The sequence below is a fragment of the Anomaloglossus baeobatrachus genome, chromosome 6, assembly GCF_048569485.1.
Source record: "Anomaloglossus baeobatrachus isolate aAnoBae1 chromosome 6, aAnoBae1.hap1, whole genome shotgun sequence".
In the NCBI taxonomy this organism is placed as follows: Eukaryota; Metazoa; Chordata; class Amphibia; order Anura; family Aromobatidae; genus Anomaloglossus; species Anomaloglossus baeobatrachus.
In genome coordinates, this window is record NC_134358.1 from 96,719,766 (window position 1) to 96,743,196 (window position 23,431).

The following is a 23,431-nucleotide window of genomic DNA, read 5'->3' on the forward strand; positions in this document are numbered from 1 at the left end:
GACATCTCCACGTTCATCATCCAGAAATACCTCTTTAAATCGTCCTGATTCAATAATGAGAGCAGTTCGAAATTCATCTTCTAGATCCGTATATTGCTGAGACAGCACATTCATTTTCTCCTGAAACTCCTTCATCTGTTGATTATGGAGGCGTTCTGCTCTAGACGCCTCCTTGGCCACAGCTTCTTGGAACTCCGGCCCATGTAACGACACTCTTGTATCAAGCTCCTTTCTAGATGCAGAACACACATTGTGATGTGGAGATAATCCAGAAAATGATAATGTATAAAAGGATTCACGGTCAGCAAAAAATTCATCTGAATCACACCATTAGGAGAAGCTCACGCCATACAGGCCTGGTCAAAAAGAGGACCTGTCACTTACCATAAATAAAATAGGTTAGTATTTCTAACCTGATCTAGTTGCGGTGTTTTTCCTGCATATGGACTTTTTATTTTTAATTCTGCACCTCTCAGTGTCTACACTATGGCCCCTTCACCTTGTATGTATATCGAGACCATATAGATAACTTGGGCATGGGCCTTTAAGAAGACACCTCCAAAGAATAGTTGGGGAAGGGGGGGGGGGGTCACACCCCCTTTGACTGACAAGGCTAAGTTACATATTGGGAGCAAAAAAGAATAGCATGTATCAGGAACGTAGAGGCACAAGAGGAAAATAGCAGAATTAGGGGAACAGAGGCACTTACACCAGGTAAAAAACTACATTTAAGGCAAGTGACACAGCCCCTATAAAAGGGAACCTGTCAGCAGGTTTTTACTACCCCATCTGAGAGAAGCATGATGTAGAGACAGAGACCTTGATTCCAGAGATATTTCCCTAAGGCTAGGTTCACATTTCCGTCAATTTGTATCAGTCACAATCCACGGCTCTGGTAAACAACGGAATCTGTTTGGCGGATTCGTTGTTCCCATATACTTGTATGAGCGGCGGATTGTGACTGATGATGCTGCATTGCATACTCCGCACGACTGATCAGTTGTGGAACGACTGACAGTCGGGCGGCAGGAACGCAGCATGTAGCGTTTTTTGAGCAGCAGAATCCTTTTGATTTCGCTGCGCATGCTCTCTCTTGGCGGCCGAACGATCAGCTGATCGCCCGGTGGCCGTGAGCGATCAGCTGATCGCCCGGCGGCCGGCTTCTATGAGCGATCAGCTGTTCACCCGGCGGCCGGCTGCTGTGAGCGATCAGCTGATCACCCGGCTGCTGTGAGCGATCAGCTGATCACCCGGCTGCTGTGAGCGATCAGCTGATCACCCGGCTGCTGTGAGCGATCAGCTGATCACCCGGCGGATGGCTAATGAGAGCGATCAGCTGATCACCCGGCGGCTGGCTAATGAGAGCGATCAGCTGATCACCCGGCGGCTGGCTAATGAGAGCGATCAGCTGATCGCTCTCTCTCTCACGTTTTACAACGGAGTCCGACAATGAATTCTTATTCTTGTCATCCGTTGTACAACGCATCAGTCACAAGCGTCAAGCAACACGTGACTGATGAAAAACAATGGAAATGTGAACCTAGCCTTATTGAGCTACTTGCTGCAGTTTTTATTAAATCAGCTTTCTCTGCTGTAGATCTACCAGTTCTCTGAATACTGAGCCTTCTATATACCTACCCACACCACTGACTACCAGCTGTGTACACTGTGCATAGGCAGAAAGATGAAAAATCAGTTGTAGAAAGGCTATGCAGAGATCATGAATATAGAGTGCTAATTGGTAGAAGGTTTATTGGTGCTCCAATGATAATCTCCTGCTAATAAAACTGCACAAAGCAGTCCAATAAGTGACACGTCGCTGGACTCAAAGTCTGTTTCTAGATCATGCTACTCATAGATTAAGTGGCAATAACTTAAGAGACTCACTTTTTCAAAAGAAGCTGTATAAATGCAGTTAGCGCCCCTTAGTGGTGGCTAAAGTCAGGCAGAATTAGATAACTTAGCAAGCCAGAAATCAAAGGACGTCACAAACATGCTGTGCAAAAGTCACCGCACCACTGACAGGTACCTGTGTGCTTGTATATGTATAGTTTACAGTGCTGCTGACACTTACAGGTACCTGTGTGCTAGTATATGTATAGTTCACAGTGCTGCTGACAGTCACATGTACCTGTGTGCTTGTATATGTATAGTTCACAGTGTTGCGGACAGTGACATGTACCTGTGTGCTTGTATATGTATAGTTTACAGTGCTGCTGACACTTACAGGTACCTGTGTGATAGTATATGTAGAGTTCACAGTGCTGCTGACAGTCACATGTACCTGTGTGCTAGTATATGTATAGTTCACAGTGTTGCGGACAGTGACATGTACCTGTGTGCTTGTATATGTATAGTTTACAGTGCTGCTGACACTTACAGGTACCTGTGTGCTAGTATATGTATAGTTCACAGTGCTGCTGACAGTCACATGTACCTGTGTGCTTGTATATGTATAGTTCACAGTGTTGCGGACAGTGACATGTACCTGTGTGCTTGTATATGTATAGTTTACAGTGCTGCTGACACTTACAGGTACCTGTGTGCTAGTATATGTATAGTTCACAGTGCTGCTGACAGTCACAAGTACCTGTGTGCTAGTATATGTATAGTTCACAGTGTTGCGGACATTGGCATGTACTTGTGTGCTTGTATATGTATAGTTCACAGTGCTGGTGACAGTAACATGTACCTGTGTGCTTGTATATGTATAGTTCAGAGTGCTGCTGACAGTCACAAGTACCTGTATGCTTGTATATGTATAGTTAACAGTGCTGCTGACAGTCACATGTACCTGTATGCTTGTATATGGATAGTTCACAGTGCTGCTGACAGTCACATGTACCTGTATGCTTGTATATGTATAGTTAACAGTGCTGCTGACAGTCACATGTACCTGTATGCTTGTATATGGATAGTTCACAGTGCTGCTGACAGTCACATGTACCTGTATGCTTGTATATGTATAGTTAACAGTGCTGCTGACAGTCACATGTACCTGTATGCTTGTATATGGATAGTTCACAGTGCTGCTGACAGTCACATGTACCTGTATGCTTGTATATGGATAGTTCACAGTGCTGCTGACAGTCACATGTACCTATGTGCTTGCTCCCTGGAGGTTAGCAGCTCATGGAGTTGCTGGATTTTTTCTTTGTGCTGACGTGCATTAGATCGTAGTAACTCGTTTTCCCTCTGGGAGGCAGACACTTTACGTTCAGCTTCTTGCATGCGTTTCATCTGTTCTCAAGAGGAAATATAAAAATTTAATTTATGTGATTTATTAAAAAAAATATACAGTAGAAAGCATTCTCCAGTAATTAATAGAATATAAAGTGGACCAAGAATAAAGCAACTCAATGGAAGCTATCTCAGGAGATGACCTATTAGTTAAACCACCTTTTTGTGTTAAATGCATTTCCTTGGGCAATGGTTTTCTTTTCCATCATCACAATTTGTACTGAAAAAAATTAAATCTTGCAATTTTCACAGCAACCACTGGGACTTTATTTTTTTTTTTTTTTTTTTTAGACTCCACCTTACAAATGCTCAGATCCTGACCCTATGCTTTGTATTGAAGCATCTAATGAGCATGTGAAAAGATTATTGTGAAGAGAAGGGGCAGAGTCCGCTGTGATATCACCTATTGTGAATAGTGGACTAAGTGTTATCAGCTGTGCAGGGGTGTTAACCGTCACTGTAATCCTGTCTCTGATGATAAGGAGGCTGTTGAAAATTCTTCCTAAAAAGGACAGGAAGTAGGAGTCTATCTTTTTTTGAAAGATCTTGATACATAAATTCCTAATTTTTGCCATTTTTATTTCATAACACAAAAGTCTGATTTAAGGTGTATGGTCATCTTAAAGTTGTTTCCTACTATCTGAACAATAAAGCTCCAGATGCCCTAAAAAATAAAGGAAAAAAATGACTAACTTCCTGGACTACAAATACAGTGGAACCTTGGTTTACGAGAACAATCCATTCTGGGAGTGTGCTTGTAAACCACGTTACTCATCTAGCAAAGCAAAATTTCCCATAGGAAATAAAGAGAATTTTGTTTACTTACCGTAAATTCTTTTTCTTATAGTTCCGTCTTGGGAGACCCAGACCATGGGTGTTTAGCTTCTGCCTCCGGAGGACACACAAAGTACTACACTTAAAAGTGTAGCTCCTCCCTCTGAGCTTATATACCCCCTGGTGAGCCAGTCCCAGCCAGTTTAGTGCAAAAGCTGAAGGAGAATAGCCACCCACAAGTAGAACAGAGCAAGAGCCGGAACAACCGGAAACTCTGTCCACGACAACAGCCGGTGAAAACACGCGGAACAAGGAAATTGCCAACAGGCAACAGGGAGGGTGCTGGGTCTCCCAAGACGGAACTATAAGAAAAAGAATTTACGGTAAGTAAACAAAATTCTCTTTCTTTATCGTTCCTTTGGGAGACCCAGACCTTGGGACGTTCCAAAGCAGTCCCTGGGTGGGAAATAAACAGAAAAACTAAGAAGTAGGCAAAAAAAAACTTCACAAATGGGCGACCGCCGCCTGAAGGATGCGTCTGCCCAAGCTCGCATCTGCCGAAGCATGAGCATGCACTTGGTAGTGCTTCGAGAAGGTATGCAGGCTAGCCCAAGTGGCAGCCTGACAGACTTGTTGAGCTGTAGCCTGGTGCCTAAAAGCCCAAGAGGCACCGACAGCTCTGGTCGAGTGTGCTTTGATCCCCGGCGGGGGAGGCGCCTGCGTACTCTGGTAGGCGTCCGAAATGGTCGACCTAATCCAACGGGCTAAGGTCAGCTTAGAAGCAGGGAGGCCCTTGCGCCGACCTGTGGTTAGCACAAAAAGAGAGGTGCACCGCCTAAGCGCAGCGGTGCGAGACACATAGATCCGGAGAGCACGCACCAGATATAGAGTATGTAGAGCTTTTTCAAAGCGATGAACAGGGGCCGGACAGAAGGAAGGTAAAGTAAAGTAATGTCCTGGTTAAGGTGGAAGGGAGAGACCACCTTAGGAAGAAAGTCCGGAGTCGGACGGAGAACCACCTTGTCTTGATGAAAAACTAAAAAGGGAGACTCCGAGGAGAGCGCAGCCAAATCAGAGACTCTCCTGAGAGAGGTTATGGCAACCGCCACTTTCTGTGAAAGACGATACAAAGAAACCTCCCTAAGAGGCTCAAAGGGGGGTTTCTGTAAGACCGTGAGCACCAAGTTAAGGTCCCAGGGGTCCAAGGGCCGCCGGTAAGGCGGAATGATGTGAGACGCGCCATGCATGAAGGTGCGGACCTGAGCCAGCCGAGCGAGACGCCGCTGGAACAGAACTGACAGAGCCGAAACTTGTCCCTTGAGGGAGTTGAGGGACAGTCCTAGCTGCAGAGCGGACTGTAGAAAAGACAGAAGAGTCGGCAAGGAGAATGGCCAAGGAGGATGGCCGGTAGACCGACACCAGGACAGGAAAATTTTCCAAGTCCTGTGATAGATCTTAGCGGAGGAAGACTTGCGCGCCCGAGTCATAGTGGAGATGACTTCAGGGGGAATACCAGAAGCCGTCAAAATCCAGGACTCAAGAGCCACGCCGTCAATTTGAGTGCCGCAGAATTCGGGCGGAAAAACGGACCTTACGAGAGTAGGTCTGGACGGTCCGGGAGATGCCACGGCATCTCTACGGACAGATAGAGCAGGTCCGGATACCAAGCTCGCCTGGGCCAGTCCGGTGCAATGAGGATGACCCGACGACCCTCCATTCTGATCTTGCACAGAACTCTGGGCAAGAGAGCTAGAGGGGGAAACACGTAGGACAGACGAAACTGGGACCAGTCCTGAACCAGAGCGTCCGCGGCAAAGGCCTGAGGATCGTGGGAGCGAGCCACGTAAACAGGAACTTTGTTGTTGTGACGGGATGCCATTAGGTCCACGTCCGGAGTGCCCCATTTGCGGCAGATCGACTGAAATACTGCCGGGTGCAGGGACCACTCGCCACCGTCCATGCTTTGACGGCTGAGGTAATCTGCCTCCCAGTTGTCCACGCCTGGGATGTGGACTGCGGATATGGTGGACCTGGAGTCTTCCGCCCATTGAAGGATGCATTGTACCTCCATCATTGCCAGGTAGCTGCGTGTCCCGCCTTGATGATTGATGTAGGCAACCGCTGTCGCGTTGTCTGACTGGACTCGAATGTGCCTGCCCGGGAGCAGGTGGTGAAATGCTAGGAGAGCTAGAAGCACAGCTCTGGTTTCCAGCACATTGATTGAAAGGGCTGACTCGGACGGAGTCCAAGTGCCCTGTGCTCTGTGGTGGAGACACACCGCTCCCCAGCCGGAGAGACTGGCATCCGTGGTGAGAATCACCCAGGACGGAGCCAGAAAGGAGCGCCCTTGGGACAGGGACAGGGGCCGAAGCCACCACTGAAGACAGCTCCTGGGGGCGTGGCCTGGACGGCAGTGTGAAGAGACGTGTTTGTGGAGCTCTCCTGCAAACTCCCTTGATAAATCCCTGAATACTGCTGTTATCACTGCCTCAGCCGGCTGTCAGGAAGATAAGGTGGTGAGGACTTATCTGGAGTGAGTCTGGTGGATGCAGAGAGGTGCCATGGTCCGTCACAGGCAAAAAGATAATGGAGGCGGGAAAGTCCCCAGCTCTCAGGATGGTGCCATGATAAGGCAGGAAGCTGAGAAAGTTAATGCAGCCTGTCAGGAGAGGATGCAGATCGCTGCAAGGCTGGAGAAATTTGCCCGGACTTCAGAGAAATCACATCAGCATACAGATAACAGAGGTGAGGAGGGAGAAGACAATGCCAGCTCTGATGAGATGGGGGATGGTGAAAAGCAGCAAGATAAGACAGGAGAAGTGGAGAAAGCACATAGTGCACAGGAGACTCCAGAAAACCCCACTTTAAAGGACGTTTTTGCAGTGGTGTCTTTTTGTAAAGAGGCTCTGACTTCCCTGAGGAAGCAAGTTAAGGGATTACAGGCAGAGGTTGCTGACATTAAGAAAGACCTCAAGAAAGCCGATCTGAGAACAACGGCTGTAGAGGAGAGAGTGGGGATAACAGAGGATCATATTACAAAACTACAAAAGTCTGAAAAAACATCTGCACAGCAGATAGCTGAAATCATGGCAAAAAATGATGATTTAGAGAACCGCTCTAGAAGAAATAACATCCGAATTGTCGGCATCCCTGAGAAAGCGGAAGGAAGAAACCCCACTGAATATGTAGAAGACTGGCTCAGGGGGAAAATGGGTGCTAATGTCTTATCCAAGCTCTATGCCGTGGAACGTGCACACAGAGTCCCGATGCAGCCACAAACAGCAGGCAGGGGCCCTCGCACTATGCTAGCCAAGCTCCTCAACTACAGGGACAGGGACACTATACTGCGAAAGGCAAGAGACATGGAGGATCTTATGATTGACGGCCAGAGAATTTCCATATACCCGGACTACTCCATTTCTGTTCAAAAGCTACGTATGACTTTTACAGGAGTAAAGAGGCGCCTGCGAGAGATGGGGGTGCAATACTCAATGATGTTCCCGGCAAAGCTAAGAGTGACGGCGTTGGAGCGGGTGCACTTTTTTACAACTCCAGAGGAAGCCATGCAGTGGTTGGACGCAAACGAAAAGCGGATCCGTTTGAAGGAATGAGCTGACTGTCTGAATCTGCAGTGTGTTGGAGAAGGCCGGCTGAGGCTCTACAACATCCTTAGGAACTTACAGGGGACCCTTCTTGTTTTTTCTTTTTTTTTTTTTTTCTCCTTCCCTTTGGGATTGAGGTAGTATGCAGGGGGAATGCGAAGGGTTTGATGTGAGCTTTGCAGGACATGGGGACTGCCTAATTTGGCGCGGTGGTGGTATTTACAATTTGAGATTCCAGTTTAATTACTGTTCGCCATTTTACTGTTATATTGGTTGAGTGGAATATGATTATACATAGAAAGGGGGGGAGTGGAGAATTGTTGGAAAAGGGACGAGTTTTAAAATGTGTCTAAGAGGGGAAGGCGAGGGAGGTAGGGGGGAATTTAGTAGGGATTATGGACCAGGTTTGGAAAACCCGATGCTTCACGGGAGTACTCGAAAACAGGAAGTGGTGGGGAGTAGGAGGGGAGGGGAGCAGGGGGGGAGGGGGGAAAGGGGTAGGGTAGAGGCAGCATGGGGAGATACTACAAGGTTTGATGGTTTTACTGGGTGGGATAATGGGGGATAGAATTAAGGTGTTGAGTTGGAATATTAGAGGGTTATCAGATAGGTCTAGGAGAGCGGCAATAATTAAATATGTTCAAGACCAGAACCCGTCAGTAATATGTCTACTAGAAACGCATCTAACAAAGGAGACAACACATGTTTTAAATAGGAGATGGGTGCAGAAGGCCTATCACTCCACCTTTTCCAACTATGCAAGGGGTGTATCACTGCTGATCCATAACTCTGTGCAATATGAAGAGATAGAAGTGTATGTGGATAAAGAGGGACAGTGTGTGGCCGTCAAGTGTAAAATATTTGGCAGACTCATGTGTATAGCTGCAATAAAGAGAATTTTGTTTACTTACCGTAAATTCTTTTTCTTATAGTTCCGACATGGGAGACCCAGACCATGGGGTGTATGCTACTGCCCCCCGGAGGACACACAAAGTTACTACACTCAAAAACGTGTAGCTCCTCCCTCCTAGCATATACACCCCCTGCCAGCCAGATCTAGCCAGTTTAGTGCAAAAGCTGAAGGAGGACATCCACCCACAAGAAGAGACGGAGTAAAAACCGGCAGAACCGGAACCTCTGTCTACAACAATAACAGCCGGTGAAGACACACGGAACAAGAAACCTGCCAACAGGCAATAGGGAGGGTGCTGGGTCTCCCATGTCGGAACTATAAGAAAAAGAATTTACGGTAAGTAAACAAAATTCTCTTTTTCTTTATCGTTCCTCTATGGGAGACCCAGACCATGGGACGTTCCAAAGCAGTCCATGGGTGGGAATAAACAGACACTGAGAAGCAGGCAAACCTAACTTCACAAATGGGCGACAGACGCCGGAAAAATGCGTCTGCCCAAGCCCGCGTCTGCCAAAGCATGAGCATGCCTTGGGTAGTGCTTCGAAAAAGTATGCAGACTAATTCGAGCTGGAGTCTGACAGACCTACTGAGCCGTAACCTGGTGCCTGAAAGCCCAAAAAGGCGCCGACAGGTCTGATCAAATGTGCTCTGATCCCCGGCGGGGAAGGCACTTGAGTACACTTGTAGGTCTCGGAAATGGCCGACCTAAGCCAACGAACCAGGGTCGGCATAGATGCCGAGAGACCGCTACGCTGACGAACAGTCAGCACCAGAGAGGTGCACCGCCTAATAACGGCGGTGCGAGACACATAGATCCGGAGCGGCCGCACCAGATCCAGGATATGCAGCGCTTCCTTAAGCGATGAATAGGAGCCGGACAAAAGGAAGGCAGGAAAATTGCCCCGAATAAGGTGGGAGCAGTAACCGCCTTAGGGAAAAAGTCCGGAGTCGGATGAAGACCACCTTGTCTTGATGCAAGAGACCAAAAAAAGGGGGTGACTCCGAGGGAGTGCAGCCAGAACTCTCTGGCGGGAAATTATAGCCACTAGAAAGAGTACTTTCTGTGAAAGACACAACAAAGAAACCTCCCGAAGATGGCGCAAAAGGGGGGTTTCCGGGAACCGGGAGGACCGGATTAAGGTCCGAGGTCTCCATAGGCCGCCGGAAGGCGGAATGATGTGGGATGCGCCCTTAAAGGAGCGCACCGGAGCCAGCCGGACGATTCGCCGCTGGCACATACTGACAGAGCCGAGACCTGTCCCTTAAAGAGGGATAGTCCTAGCTGTAGACCGGACTGTGGAAGGGACAGGAGGGTCGGCAAGGCCAAAAAAAAAAAAAAAAGTCAAAGGACACTTTGGAGCTCGAGTCATAATGGAGATGACTTCAGGAAGGATATCAGAAGTCGCTAAGATCCAGGACTCAAGAGCTACGCCGTCATTCTGAGAATCCAGAATTCTGACGGGGAAAAAACGGACCTTTTGAGAAAAGGTCTGAACGGTCCGGAAGATGCGAAGGCAACCCAACGGACAGAAGGAGCAGGTCAGAGTACGAAGCCTGCTTGGGTCAATCTGGAGAATGACCCGACGGCCCCCGTTACCGATCTTGCGCAGGACTCTGGACAAGAGGTAGGGGGGGGAATTCGTAAAGAGACAAAGCTGGGATCAAACATGAACCAGTGTGGCTACCGCAAAACCTGAGGATTGTGGACCACGGTAGGACAGCTGAAATAGCCTGCCTCGTAGTTTTCACATCTAGCATGTGGACTGCGGATACGGTGGACTAGGAGTCCCTTGTCCACTGAAGGATGTTGAGCCGCCATGATTGCCAGGCGGCTGAGTGTCCCGCCTTGGAAGCTGGTGTAGGAAAACGCTGTCACGTTGTCCGACTGGACTCGAATGTGCCTAGCCGCCCACAGATGGTGAAGGCTTAGAGGGCAAGAAATACAGCCCTGATTTCCAGCACATTGATCCAGAGGGCTGATTCGGACAGAGTCCAAGCGCCCTGCGCTCCACGGTGGAGATATACTGTTCCCAAGGCGGATAGGCTAGCATCCTGGTGAGGATCACCCGGAACGGACCAGAAAAAGGAGCGCCCCTGAGACAGAGTGGCCGAAGCCACCACTGAAACGAGCCCCTGGTCAGTGGCGAAGCCACCACCCCGTGGGAGGAGTGAGTTCGCTAGTACCGCGGAAAATATCCAGTCTCAGAGGACGCAGGAAAAGCTGGGCAAGGAACCGCTTCCATTGACGCCCTGAGAACCTCTGGTTCGAGGTCAGAGTGGACTTGGACAGAAAGACAAGCCACCCGATAGGTCAGAGTGGCGAGAGTGAACGAAGCACTCTGCTAAGAGTCAGCACTGGATGAAAACCCAACAAGAAAACCGTCCAGGGCCAAAGATCACTGCCAAACCCTAGGGGGGCAGGACCCTGATCACAGCTGCCCCAATGAGGATACTCGAGGAGCCTTGGCTGACCCCAAGGGAAGAGCCACGAATTGGACCACTCCGATTGTCAAAACGCAGTCAACGCTGGTGTGAAACTGCGATTGACTCCTGCCGATAGGCATCTCTGATGCCGATGGTTGCTAGGGAATCTCCATGGGGTCTTGATTGATCCGGTGAAGAAAACACACGGAACAAAACCAAGACTCAATGAGAAAACGCCACACCTGGCTATGCTTGAAAGCTAAAGATCCAGGTCGGAAGCACCGCCCTCTTCGGGGACTAGGAATAGATTTAAGCAAAAATCTCAGAACCGTTCCCAGACGGGAACCGGTACAATTACTCCATTGGCCTGCCAGAAATGCCACGGCCTGTGAGAAGGCGGCGGCCTTGGAGCAGGGAGGAGATGACAGAGAAAAACTGTTTGGCGGGTGGACAGAAGTCCATCCTGTAGCCAAGGGAGATAAAGTCTCGCCCCAACTGAACGGAGACGTGTTAGAACCCTACGTCGCCAGTGGAGAGAGCCTGCCACCGACCAAGGAGGTTGTTGGCGTGGCTAAATAGCTCGGAGGAAGCTGACTCAGTGACAGCATCTCCTGCGGCCTTCTGAAGACGCAGCTTCGAGCTATTTGGTTCTATGGACCTAGGCTGAGCTAGAGGACGATCAGACGGAGGAACGGAAACCACCGAAACCTCAACTGATTCCTGTCCTGGACAGGTGCCCTGGTTTAGGTTTGTGGCAAGGAAGAACACTTCCCGCCAAGAGCTTCCTTAATTTCACTCAGTTGGTCCCGAGGAAACTGGTCTCACCAAGTGGGAGCCCAGCAGGGAACCTCCATGGAGGCATCTGCCTTCCAAATCCGAAGCCACAGGAGCCTGCGGATAGCGAGGAAGGGAGCCCAGATCACCGCCGTGCGGCGTCCAGCATGGCAGACCTGGTATAGGATGAAAGAACTGAAGTCTGTAAGTTCAGGCAACCGTTTTGGCATAGAGTCCCTGTGGGAGGATGCATCTCCTCCAGAGAAGCAGAGAAGGTACAACAAAACCGCACTGCTGTAAGCTGAGGGGAACAAAGCTCCTGCCGTCCCCATACCGACTTGGCCCAAAGGACAACCGGGCGGACCGCAGAACCGTAAGTGAGGAGCCATCAGGCACTGACATAACGGCCCGGGCTGAGCCACCTGAGGTGAATGAGCCCACTACTTGACCACCGTGAAATCCAGTCCTCAGAATCACGCTTCATGGGAAGCGATCAGAGCGGACCCTGGCTGGTCCCAGGGGCCTGAAAACTGGAGAGGTTAAGGAACACACGTTGTGTTCACCTAGATAAGGTAACACCGGCGGATTGAGGTCCAGTACAAAATTAATGTACCGTAGGATCCATATAGAGGTGCCGTCCGCCACTGATACAACTATCCGGGCTGAAAGTCTAGACACCGGAGTGGCTACCCTTGGCGGATGAGTACACTCCTTGACCACCTCAGATGGGAGGGGGAGACAGGCAGCAGAACTCCGCTGTGGAGTCTGCAGGATAGCTGTGGGCTTGGACGCAGCGGGCTGAAAACTGGAGTGGTGAAAGAACACACTCCTCGTCATGTTTAAAGCATACTGATGCATTTCTGCCAGCGGGGAACACTTCCCTGATCAGGCGGATGGAGGTCCAGTACAAGAATAATGGACGTAATCTAATCATTCGCACCTGCGTCACCTACGGACGGATCGTCCGAGCCCGTGGTAGAGACATCCTCCTCGTCCAGCGAGTCAGCTCGTAATCGGAGCTGCGGGACGGGGAGGACAGGGGACCCTGCGTCTCCCTGTCAGGAGGACGGGGTCTGAGTCCAGAAGGAGAGTCCCTTGTGAGCTTTGCTGAGCGAAGCAGAAAACGCCCTGAGAAGGGGGCTGCATGCTCAGCAGATGCCGGGACAGCCGACCCCTGGAGATTCCTACGGGGGTCAGCCACCGAACCGGAGCAGCTGGAGGGACCATTATTGAGCTCCCATGTATAGCCGTACGAGACTACCTGCAGGGGATAATAAAAACAGCCTGCAGTCTCGCTCTGTGACATGCTGCAGAGGTGGGGGCTCTGTCTGGAATGGCTAGAATACCCAAGACAGAGGTTCAGCCTGGGGAGAATCCCGGCTGAGGCAACTTGCCACTATCCACCACATAAGAACCGTTACAGTGTGTCGGTTCAGGCATATAAGGTTACATGCAGAACATGTAGAGCTTTGCTGCTAGAGTGAGACATGCTGCTGAGGAGGAGATTCTATGATAAAGAATTAGCTCCTTCATGCCCTGAGAGTGAATAAAAGTGCACAACCAGAGGTTGTGACTTATCAGGCCGCTATATGTGTGCCCTCCAGATTCCAAGCCTGGACCCCTAGCCAGATATTCCCTCCCTCTGCTGCAGAGCAGCCAGCGCCGTCCAGTGTACTAAGACGCTGAGAAAATGGCGCCAGAGCGAGGGGGGGGGGGCGGGGGTTAACCCAGAAGCGGGAATCGGAGGGCGAAGGAGATGTACAGGGGAGGGAATCACCTCCTCAGATAGGAGTGTCCTCCCCTGTGCAGAGCGGCCGGCGGGCGGCTCTGCAGCGTCCCCCTGCATGTCTGACATGCAGGGGAACGAAACGAAACTAGGCCGCGGCTGAAGCCGGGGCCTAGAGTTATACATGCGGCCGAGAATCAGGCAACATCGGCGCGGTTCCCAGTAAAAACCGTGGAACCGGCCGGAAGCACAGTAAAAGCAGCATTATCAAACATCACTGTCCCCCACATTAAAAGTGCCCCACATTGCAGAAAGGACCCTCTGAATAACGTCTCTATACTTAGCTTTGAGACGCAGGGTCCAGTCCCTGGTGGGGTGGGGGTCCAGTGCTCCTTCCAGCAGGGTCCTGCACAAGGGCTGCGGATGGAGGCCGGTCTCCTGCAAGGCAGAGAGAACCGTGTTGGCTCCAACTTCAAGCCAGAGCCACTAGGGATGGTGAAGGAGCGCGGCATGAAGGGCTCCTGCCCTGAATCAACCTTAACAGCACTGCCGCCAGGGGAGTGTGAAGGGACATGCCGGGAGTCCAGTGGACCCGCTTTTCTTCCAAATCTTTTGAAGAAAAAAAAAAAAAAAAAAAAAGAAAATGAAAAATCAAAGAGAAAGCATGTGTGTGCCTCCTGACACAAAGCAAAAAACTGGCTAGATCTGGCTGGCAGGGGGTGTATATGCTAGGAGGGAGGAGCTACACGTTTTTGAGTGTAGTAACTTTGTGTGTCCTCCGGGGGGCAGTAGCATACACCCCATGGTCTGGGTCTCCCATAAAGGAACGATAAAGAAATATATACCACCTCCATATAAGTGCACCAAACTAAGGGAGATAAGGGAGTTCTCTGAGAAGGGGGGAGTAATCCCTTTTTTACTGGTGGGGGACTTCAATAATGTGATAGATCTGTACTGGGATAGGAGTAGTAGACCTCCAGGTATCCAGGATAGTTGTATGACTTCGTTTGGCACTCTTATTGGGGAACTTGGAATGGTGGATGCCTGGCGAGTGAGGAATGGGAGGGTATCCTGCTTCTCTTGTTATTCGGCTTCACATAACACTCTGTCCCGCATTGACATGGCTCTAGCTAGTGATCTGATGGATGCAATGATAAGCGACGTGCAATATCTGACAAGAGTGATTTCGGATCATAGCCCAATTCTAGTGTCCATACGACGGGGGACCCTGACAGGGGGAAGGAGGGGAGAGTGGAAGCTTCATCCAGCATGGATCCGTCATATTAATATGGGGAATATAGAACGGGATCTTGGGGATTTCTTTATCCACAACGAGGGTAGCACTGGGCCGCTGGTGGTATGGGATGCGATGAAGGCATACCTCAGGGGACTCCTGTTCAGGGATATCTGTAAACGTAAAACACAGACGAGGCAGGATGAGAAAGATAGGCTGGAGGCCTTAGATAAGGCAGAGCTGGAAGCAATCCGGAGTACTACTACGGACGCGAAGCAAAATCTTAGGCAGGCGCATGAACAGGTTAATAAGATGCTTTTGGAGAAGGCGGTAAGGAAGCAGGCATTCCAAAAATTGCATTTTTATGAGGAGGGGGAAAAAGTTGGTCATCTATTATCGGTCATAGCTGCAGCTCAAAGGAGTAGTTCATTTGTGCATGATATGGACACAGTGGAGGGGACACAGGTCACTGAGGTTGAGGAGATCCTTGGGGTCTTTAAAGGTTTCTATCGCACGCTATATTCTTCTATTGGAGAGATGAGGGTGGAAGAGGTGGACTCATTTCTTGAGCGAGGTGAGCTTCCGGTGTTGTCTGTGGCGGATAGAGATAAACTGGAGTCACCTATTACTATTGATGAACTGGAGGGCGCTCTGCATGGCATGAGCAATGACAAGGCACCGGGAGCAGACGGGCTACCAGTTGAAATTTATAAACAGAAGAAATCCTATTACCCAAACTATTGAAAGTCTTTGAGGTGGCGGAGGGGGAAGGTGTATTGCCTGAATATATGAGAGAAGCAATAATAGTAGTAATTCCTAAGGAGGATAAAAATCCGAGGCTTCCAGACTCATATAGACCCATCTCGTTATTAACAGCGGACGTGAAGCTTCTGGCTAAGGTGTTGTCAAACCGGCTGACTGGAGTTATATCTAACCTAATCCATATGGACCAATCAGGGTTCATGGCCAATAGGTCGACAGCTGCTAATATCAGGAGATTGTACCTTAATCTACAGTTGCCGCCTGACAACCCTGGCCGGAGGGTGATCGCTTCGCTAGATGCCCAGAAAGCGTTCGATAGTGTTGAGTGGGGGTATCTGTGGAAAGTGTTGCAGCATATGGGTTTTGGCCCACGGTTTGTAAAGTGGGTGCAGCTGTTGTATAATAGGCCTACTGCTAAAGTTAGAGTTAACGGTATGACCTCCTCAGCGTTTGAGTTGCACCGGGGAACGAGGCAGGGCTGCCCACTATCGCCGCTCCTATTTGCTATTGCAATAGAGCCTCTGGCGGCGGCCATTAGGAAAACAAAGGAGATCCATGGATTTAAGTATGGGCATTTAGAGGAGAAAATAGCTCTTTATGCTGACGATTTATTACTTTTCTTGGGGGATCCATCAGCCTCATTGGATCATGCCATGCAGATAATAGAGAAATTTGGAGAAGTTTCGGGACTGACCATTAATTGGTCTAAATCGAGCCTCTTTAAGGTGGATGGGGAAGTAGCCTGGACAAATGAGGATACTGGGGCTAACAAATTGAAGAATGTGGACGAATTTAAATATCTAGGTATCCAGATATCTCTGCCAGTAGAAAAATACATACAGGTGAACTTATGGCCACTCCTTAAAAAATTGAGAACCAAGGTGGATGCCTGGAACAAGCTACATTTGTCAGTTGTTGGAAGGGTTAATTTACTAAAGATGGTAGTAATGCCTAAACTCCTATACATACTGCACAATGCCCCTGTTTGTATTTCAAGGAAAAGATTTAAAGGGATAAACTCGCTGTTTAGGGACCTGGTGTGGGGTAAAAAGCAGCCTAGGGTGCGATTAGAGACTTTACAAAGGCCGAAGGATGAGGGGGGTCTAGCAATCCCAAATCCGAAATTGTATTATATAGCGGCGCAATGTCAACACCTCAGGGGTTGGTCTGATCGAGAGAAAGATGGGGGCATTAAAGAAGTACTGGAATACATAGTGGGTAGAAGTCCATTGGTAATGGGACTAGAGGATGGTGCGGTGGGGCTCCTGGGTAGAACATCTCCTACAATGGCACTTATAAATAAGACCTGGGATAGGCTGAAAAGGGTGAGAGGGGTGACCCGGTTAACTAAGTTTACACCTATCTGGGATAACAGTAATCTCCCGGAGATTCAGAAAATGGGGAATATTGAGGAGTGGAGACGCAAGGGTGTGATATACATGCATCAGATATTGGACGGAGGAATTGTGAAATCGTTCCCGCAGTTACAGAGTGAGTTTCAGTTACCGGCGTCCGGCTGGCTCCACTACAGACAATTAAAACATGCGATTGCAGCCCAAGCGGCTAAACAAAGTGTGGCCATACAGACTGACCTGGTACTGGAGTATGTGTGTAAGGGCGGAGGAAGCACTAAAGGGATCATTTCTGGCACGTATAAAGATATACTACATACCTTTCTTTTAGAATACCCAATTAAAACTAAATCTAAATGGGAGGAGGAAGTTGGGCCGATAACGGAGGAGGTGTGGGAGAGTATCCTGGAGTATGTCCCTAAACTTTCCATGAGCGAACCGGCCAGACTGTCTCACCTATACGTGATTCACCGGGTATATAGGTCTCCCTTACTGATGTTTAAAATGGGGTTGAAAAGGAATTCGGAGTGTCCAAGGTGTCAGGGATCTGACGCAGGTATTTTTCACATGATGTGGTCTTGTCCGAGACTGGTCTCCTTTTGGACTAAGGTTATCCACAAGATAGGAAGAACATATGGGTGTGTCCTCCCCAGGGAACCAGTGCTATGCCTATTGGGATATGTTGAGGAGCTTGGGGTGGAAAATACTATGAAAATTGTCATTGCTAGGCTGCTGTATGCGGCAAGAAGAAGGGAATTTTGTTACTTACCGTAAATTCCTTTTCTTCTAGCTCCTATTGGGAGACCCAGACGATTGGGTGTATAGCACTGCCTCCGGAGGCCACACAAAGCATTACACTAAAAAGTGTAAGGCCCCTCCCCTTCTGGCTATACACCCCCAGTGGGATCACTGGCTCACCAGTTTTAGTGCAAAAGCAAGAAGGAGGAAAGCCAATAACTGGTTTAAACAAATTCACTCCGAAGTAACATCGGAGAACTGAAAACCATTCAACATGAACAACATGTGTACCCGAAAAACAACCAAAAATCCCGAAGGACAACAGGGCGGGTGCTGGGTCTCCCAATAGGAGCTAGAAGAAAAGGAATTTACGGTAAGTAACAAAATTCCCTTCTTCTTCGGCGCTCCATTGGGAGACCCAGACGATTGGGACGTCCAAAAGCTGTCCCTGGGTGGGTAAAGAATACCTCATGTTAGAGCTGCGAAGACAGCCCTCCCCTACGGGGAGGCAACTGCCGCCTGCAGGACTCTTCTACCTAGGCTGGCGTCCGCCGAAGCATAGGTATGCACCTGATAATGTTTGGTGAAAGTGTGCAGACTCGACCAGGTAGCTGCCTGGCACACCTGTTGAGCCGTAGCCTGGTGACGCAATGCCCAGGACGCACCCACGGCTCTGGTAGAATGGGCCTTCAGCCCTGATGGAACCGGAAGCCCAGCAGAACGGTAGGCCTCAAGAATTGGTTCTTTGATCCATCGAGCCAGGGTGGCCTTAGAAGCCTGCGACCCCTTGCGCTTACCAGCGACAAGGACAAAGAGTGCATCCGAACGGCGCAGGGGCGCCGTGCGGGAAATGTAGATTCTGAGTGCTCGCACCAGATCTAACAAATGTAAATCCTTCTCATACCGATGAACTGCATGAGGACAAAAAGAAGGCAAAGAGATATCCTGATTAAGATGAAAAGAGGATACCACCTTCGGGAGAAACTCCTGAATGGGGCGCAGCACTACCTTGTCCTGGTGGAAGACCAGGAAGGGAGCCTTGGATGACAGCGCTGCTAGCTCAGACACTCTCCGAAGAGATGTGATCGCTACCAGAAAAGCCACTTTCTGTGACAGTCTAGAAAGTGAAACCTCCCTCAGAGGCTCGAAGGGCGGCTTCTGGAGGGCAACTAGCACCTTGTTCAGATCCCATGGATCTAACGGTCGCTTGTAAGGGGGTACGATATGACAAACCCCCTGCAGGAACGTGCGCACCTTAGAGAGTCGTGCTAGACGCTTCTGAAAAAAGACGGATAGCGCCGAGACTTGCCCTTTAAGGGAGCCGAGCGACAAACCTTTTTCTAACCCAGATTGCAGGAAAGAAAGAAAGGTAGGCAATGCAAATGGCCAGGGAGACACTCCCTGAGCAGAGCACCAGGATAAGAATATCCTCCACGTTCTGTGGTAGATCTTAGCGGACGTGTGCTTCCTAGCCTGTCTCATGGTGGCAACGACCCCTTGGGATAATCCTGAAGACGCTAGGATCCAGGACTCAATGGCCACACAGTCAGGTTCAGGGCCGCAGAATTCCGATGGAAAAACGGCCCTTGGGACAGTAAGTCTGGTCGGTCTGGTAGTGCCCACGGTTGGCCGACCGTGAGATGCCACAGATCCGGATACCACGCCCTCCTTGGCCAGTCTGGGGCGACAAGTATGACGCGGCTGCAGTCGGATCTGATCTTGCGTAGCACTCTGGGCAAGAGTGCCAGAGGTGGAAACACATAAGGGAGCCGGAACTGCGACCAATCTTGCACTAAGGCGTCTGCCGCCAGAGCTCTGTGATCGCGAGACCGTGCCATGAAGGTTGGGACCTTGTTGTTGTGCCGGGACGCCATTAGGTCGACGTCCGGCCTTCCCCAGCGGCGACAGATTTCCTGAAACACGTCCGGGTGAAGGGACCATTCCCCTGCGTCCATGCCCTGGCGACTGAGGAAGTCTGCTTCCCAGTTTTCTACGCCGGGGATGTGAACTGCGGATATGGTGGAGGCCGTGGCTTCCACCCACATCAGAATCCGCCGGACTTCCTGGAAGGCTTGCCGACTGCGTGTCCCCCCTTGGTGGTTGATGTATGCCACCGCTGTGGAGTTGTCCGACTGAATTCGGATCTGCTTTCCTTCCAGCCACTGCTGGAAGGCTAGTAGGGCAAGATACACTGCTCTGATCTCCAGAACATTGATCTGAAGGGTGGACTCCTGCTGAGTCCACGTACCCTGAGCCCTGTGGTGGAGAAAAACTGCTCCCCACCCTGACAGACTCGCGTCTGTCGTGACCACCGCCCAGGACGGTGGTAGGAAGGATCTTCCCTGTGATAATGAGGTGGGAAGAAGCCACCACTGCAGAGAGTCTTTGGCCGTCTGGGAAAGGGAGACTTTCCTGTCCAGGGATGTTGACTTCCCGTCCCATTGGCGGAGAATGTCCCATTGAAGTGGGCGCAGATGAAACTGCGCAAACGGAACCGCCTCCATTGCCGCCACCATCTTCCCGAGGAAGTGCATGAGGCGTCTTAAGGAGTGCGACTGACTTTGAAGGAGAGCCTGCACCCCAGTCTGTAGTGACCTCTGCTTGTCCAGCGGAAGCTTCACTATCGCTGAGAGAGTATGAAACTCCATGCCAAGATACGTTAGTGATTGGGTCGGTGACAGATTTGACTTTGAGAAGTTGATGATCCACCCGAACGTCTGGAGAGTCTCCAGTGCAACATTCAGGCTGAGTTGGCATGCCTCCTGAGAGGGTGCCTTGACAAGTAGATCGTCCAAGTAAGGGATCACAGAGTGTCCCTGAGAGTGCAAGACTGCTACCACTGCCGCCATGACCTTGGTGAACACCCGTGGGGCTGTCGCCAGACCAAATGGCAGAGCTACGAACTGAAGATGGTCGTCTCCTATCACGAAGCGTAGAAAGCGTTGGTGCTCTGTAGCAATCGGCACGTGGAGATAAGCATCTTTGATGTCTATTGATGCTAGGAAATCTCCTTGAGACATTGAGGCAATGACTGAGCGGAGGGATTCCATCCGGAACCGCCTGGCGTTCACATGCTTGTTGAGCAGCTTTAGGTCCAGAACAGGACGGAATGAGCCGTCCTTTTTTGGCACCACAAAGAGATTGGAGTAAAAACCTTGTCCTTGTTCCTGAAGAGGAACAGGGACCACCACTCCTTCTGCTCTTAGAGAATTCACCGCCTGTAGAAGGGCATCTGCTCGGTCGGGATGTGGGGAAGTTCTGAAGAACCGAGGCGGAGGACGAGAACTGAACTCTATCCTGTACCCGTGAGACAAAATGTCTGTTACCCACCGGTCTTTGACCTGTGGCAGCCAAATGTCGCAAAAGCGGGAGAGCCTGCCACCGACCGAGGATGCGGAGGGAGGCGGCCGAAAGTCATGAGGCAGCCGCCTTGGAAGCGGTACCTCCGGTTGCTTTCTTGGGGCGTGAGTGAGCCCGCCAGGAATCGGAGCTCCTTTGCTCTTTCTGAGTCCCTTTGGACGAGGAGAATTGGGGCTTGCCCGAGCCTCGAAAGGACCGAAACTTTGACTGCCACTTCCTCTGTTGAGGTTTGCTTGATCTGGGCTGGGGTAAGGAAGAGTCCTTACCTTTGGACTGTTTAATGATTTCCGCCAATTGCTCACCAAACAGTCTGTCTCCAGATAATGGCAAGCTGGTTAAACATTTTTTAGAAGCAGAATCTGCTTTCCATTCTTTTAACCACAAGGCTCTGCGCAAAACTACAGAGTTGGCGGATGCCATTGCGGTACGGCTCGTAGAGTCCAGTACCGCATTAATAGCGTAGGTCGCAAACGCAGTCATTTGCGTAGTTAAGGACGCCACTTGCGGCACTGCTGGACGTATGAAAGAGTCCACCTGTGCCAAACCAGCTGAAATAGCTTGGAGCGCCCACACGGCCGCGAATGCTGGAGCAAACGACGCGCCAATAGCTTCATAGACAGATTTCAACCAAAGGTCCATCTGTCTGTCATTGGCATCTTTAAGTGAAGCCCCATCCTCCACTGCAACTATGGATCTAGCTGCAAGCCTGGATATTGGAGGGTCCACTTTTGGACACTGGGTCCAGCGTTTGACCACGTCAGGGGGAAAGGGATAACGTGTATCCTTAAGACGTTTGGAAAAACGCTTGTCCGGATAAGCATGGTGTTTCTGGATTGATGCTCTGAAGTCAGAGTGGTCCAGAAAAGTGCTCAATTTACGCTTGGGATACAGGAAATGGAATTTCTCCTGCTGGGCAGCTGCCTCCTCTGCTGAAGGGGCTGGGGGAGAAATATCCAACAGCCTATTGATGGCCGCTATAAGGTCATTTACCATGGCGTCACCATCCGGCGTATCCAAATTGAGTGCGGTGTCAGGACTAGACTCCTGATCACCCACCTCTGTCTCATCATATAGAGACCCTTCTCGCTGAGACCCTGACCCGCGTGATGACGTGGAGGGTCTCTCCCAGCGAGCTCGCTTAGGTGGTCTGGGACTGTCATCGGAGTCAGAGCCCTCAGCCTGTGATGCCTGGGACCCCCTTGAAGTACGGATTAGTTCCAACTGAGGGGGACCGGGGAACATAGGCACAGCAGTGTCCATGGTCTGAGCAACTGGCCTGGACTGCAAGGTCTCCAGGATTTTTGTCATAGTCACAGACATTTTATCAGCAAAGACTGCAAATTCTGTCCCCATCACCGGGGCAGGGTTCACAGGCGTCTCTGCCTGGGCTACCACCACCATAGGCTCTGGCTGACGAAGTGCCACTGGGACTGAACATTTCGTTGGAGCCTGCTGGTAGATTAGCCCCACATGCTGTACAAGCAGTGTATACAGCCCGTGCCTTGGCACCCTTGCGTTTTGTGGATGACATGTTGTTGTCTTCCCAGAGCAATATAGGGTATACAGCCAAGAAGCGACCGTACAGTGCAGTATATATATATATATATCTGGTACAGGAAAAAGTACACCAATACACACTGTGGCACTAGTGGGGCCAGCACTAATGTGCTGCTTACCGCCCGCTAAACGCGGGTGTGTGGTCGCCAGAAATCCCTAGTCTGGGTCTCCCAGAGCCTGTGTCCGTCCTCCAGCCAGACTGCATGCAGGAATGGCTGCCGGCGTCCTGTGGAGGGGGGGGCGGGCCCTGGGCGTGCCAGACCAAAAGCGGGAAACCTGCGTCCCACTGTGCCTAGTGAGAGGGCTGGAGCATGTAAATAAGGCTCCAGCCCTCGGCGCTGAGTAATCGTACAGCGTCTCTCCCCTTCCCTGATTGACAGGGAGGGGGCGGGAACGAAGCGGAGCTAGGCCGCAAAAGCCGGGGACTAAATTTATAAGCGCCGCCGCCGTAAAAGCGCGGTCGGCGCTAAGTCCCCGGCGCACTACAAGTCCCAGCCACGCCGCCGCTCCGAGAGTGGCCGGCGCGGTAGTTCCCAGCACATGAAGTCACACAGCTAAGCTGCTGTGACTCAAACCCCAGCGTACAGCGCTACTGTCCCCGGCGCACTAACACACCCAGCAAGTCTGGTGTGTGCGTGCCCGCCTGTACGGGGACACAGAGTACCTGAAAGTTGCAGGGCCTTGTCCCTGAACGGTACACAGCTCCGTATCCATCAGGTTCACTGGGTCTGTGGATGGAGCCCGGCCTCAGGGCTTGGGGGCCGGTAAGATCCCACTTCCACAGAGCCCCTCAGGGGGATGGGGAAGGAAAGCAGCATGTGGGCTCCAGCCTCCGTACCCGCAATGGGTACCTCAACCTTACAAACCACAAGTGGGGTAAGAAGGGAGCATGCTGGGGGCCCTATATGGGCCCTCTTTTCTTCCATCCGACATAGTCAGCAGCTACTGCTGACTAAACAGTGGAGCTATGCGTGG

The 23,431-nt window shown here is 50.6% G+C and overlaps 1 protein-coding gene across 3 annotated transcripts in view; it reads right to left on the bottom strand.

Annotated features, from left to right (window-relative positions):
* Nucleotides 1-23,431, bottom strand: part of LRRCC1 (leucine rich repeat and coiled-coil centrosomal protein 1) — a 192,252-nt gene that overhangs the window by 67,190 nt on the left and 101,631 nt on the right. For all 3 annotated transcript variants that reach the window (XR_012754666.1, XM_075353129.1, XM_075353130.1), the window contains exons 12-13: nucleotides 3,101-3,240; nucleotides 31-232 (exon numbers count right to left, since the gene is read on the bottom strand). Coding sequence is in view for 2 of the 3 variants with exons in the window: in XM_075353129.1 (XP_075209244.1) it covers nucleotides 31-232; nucleotides 3,101-3,240 (342 nt within the window). In the remaining variant the exon portion in view is untranslated. The remainder of the gene's footprint in view (nucleotides 1-30; nucleotides 233-3,100; nucleotides 3,241-23,431) is intronic.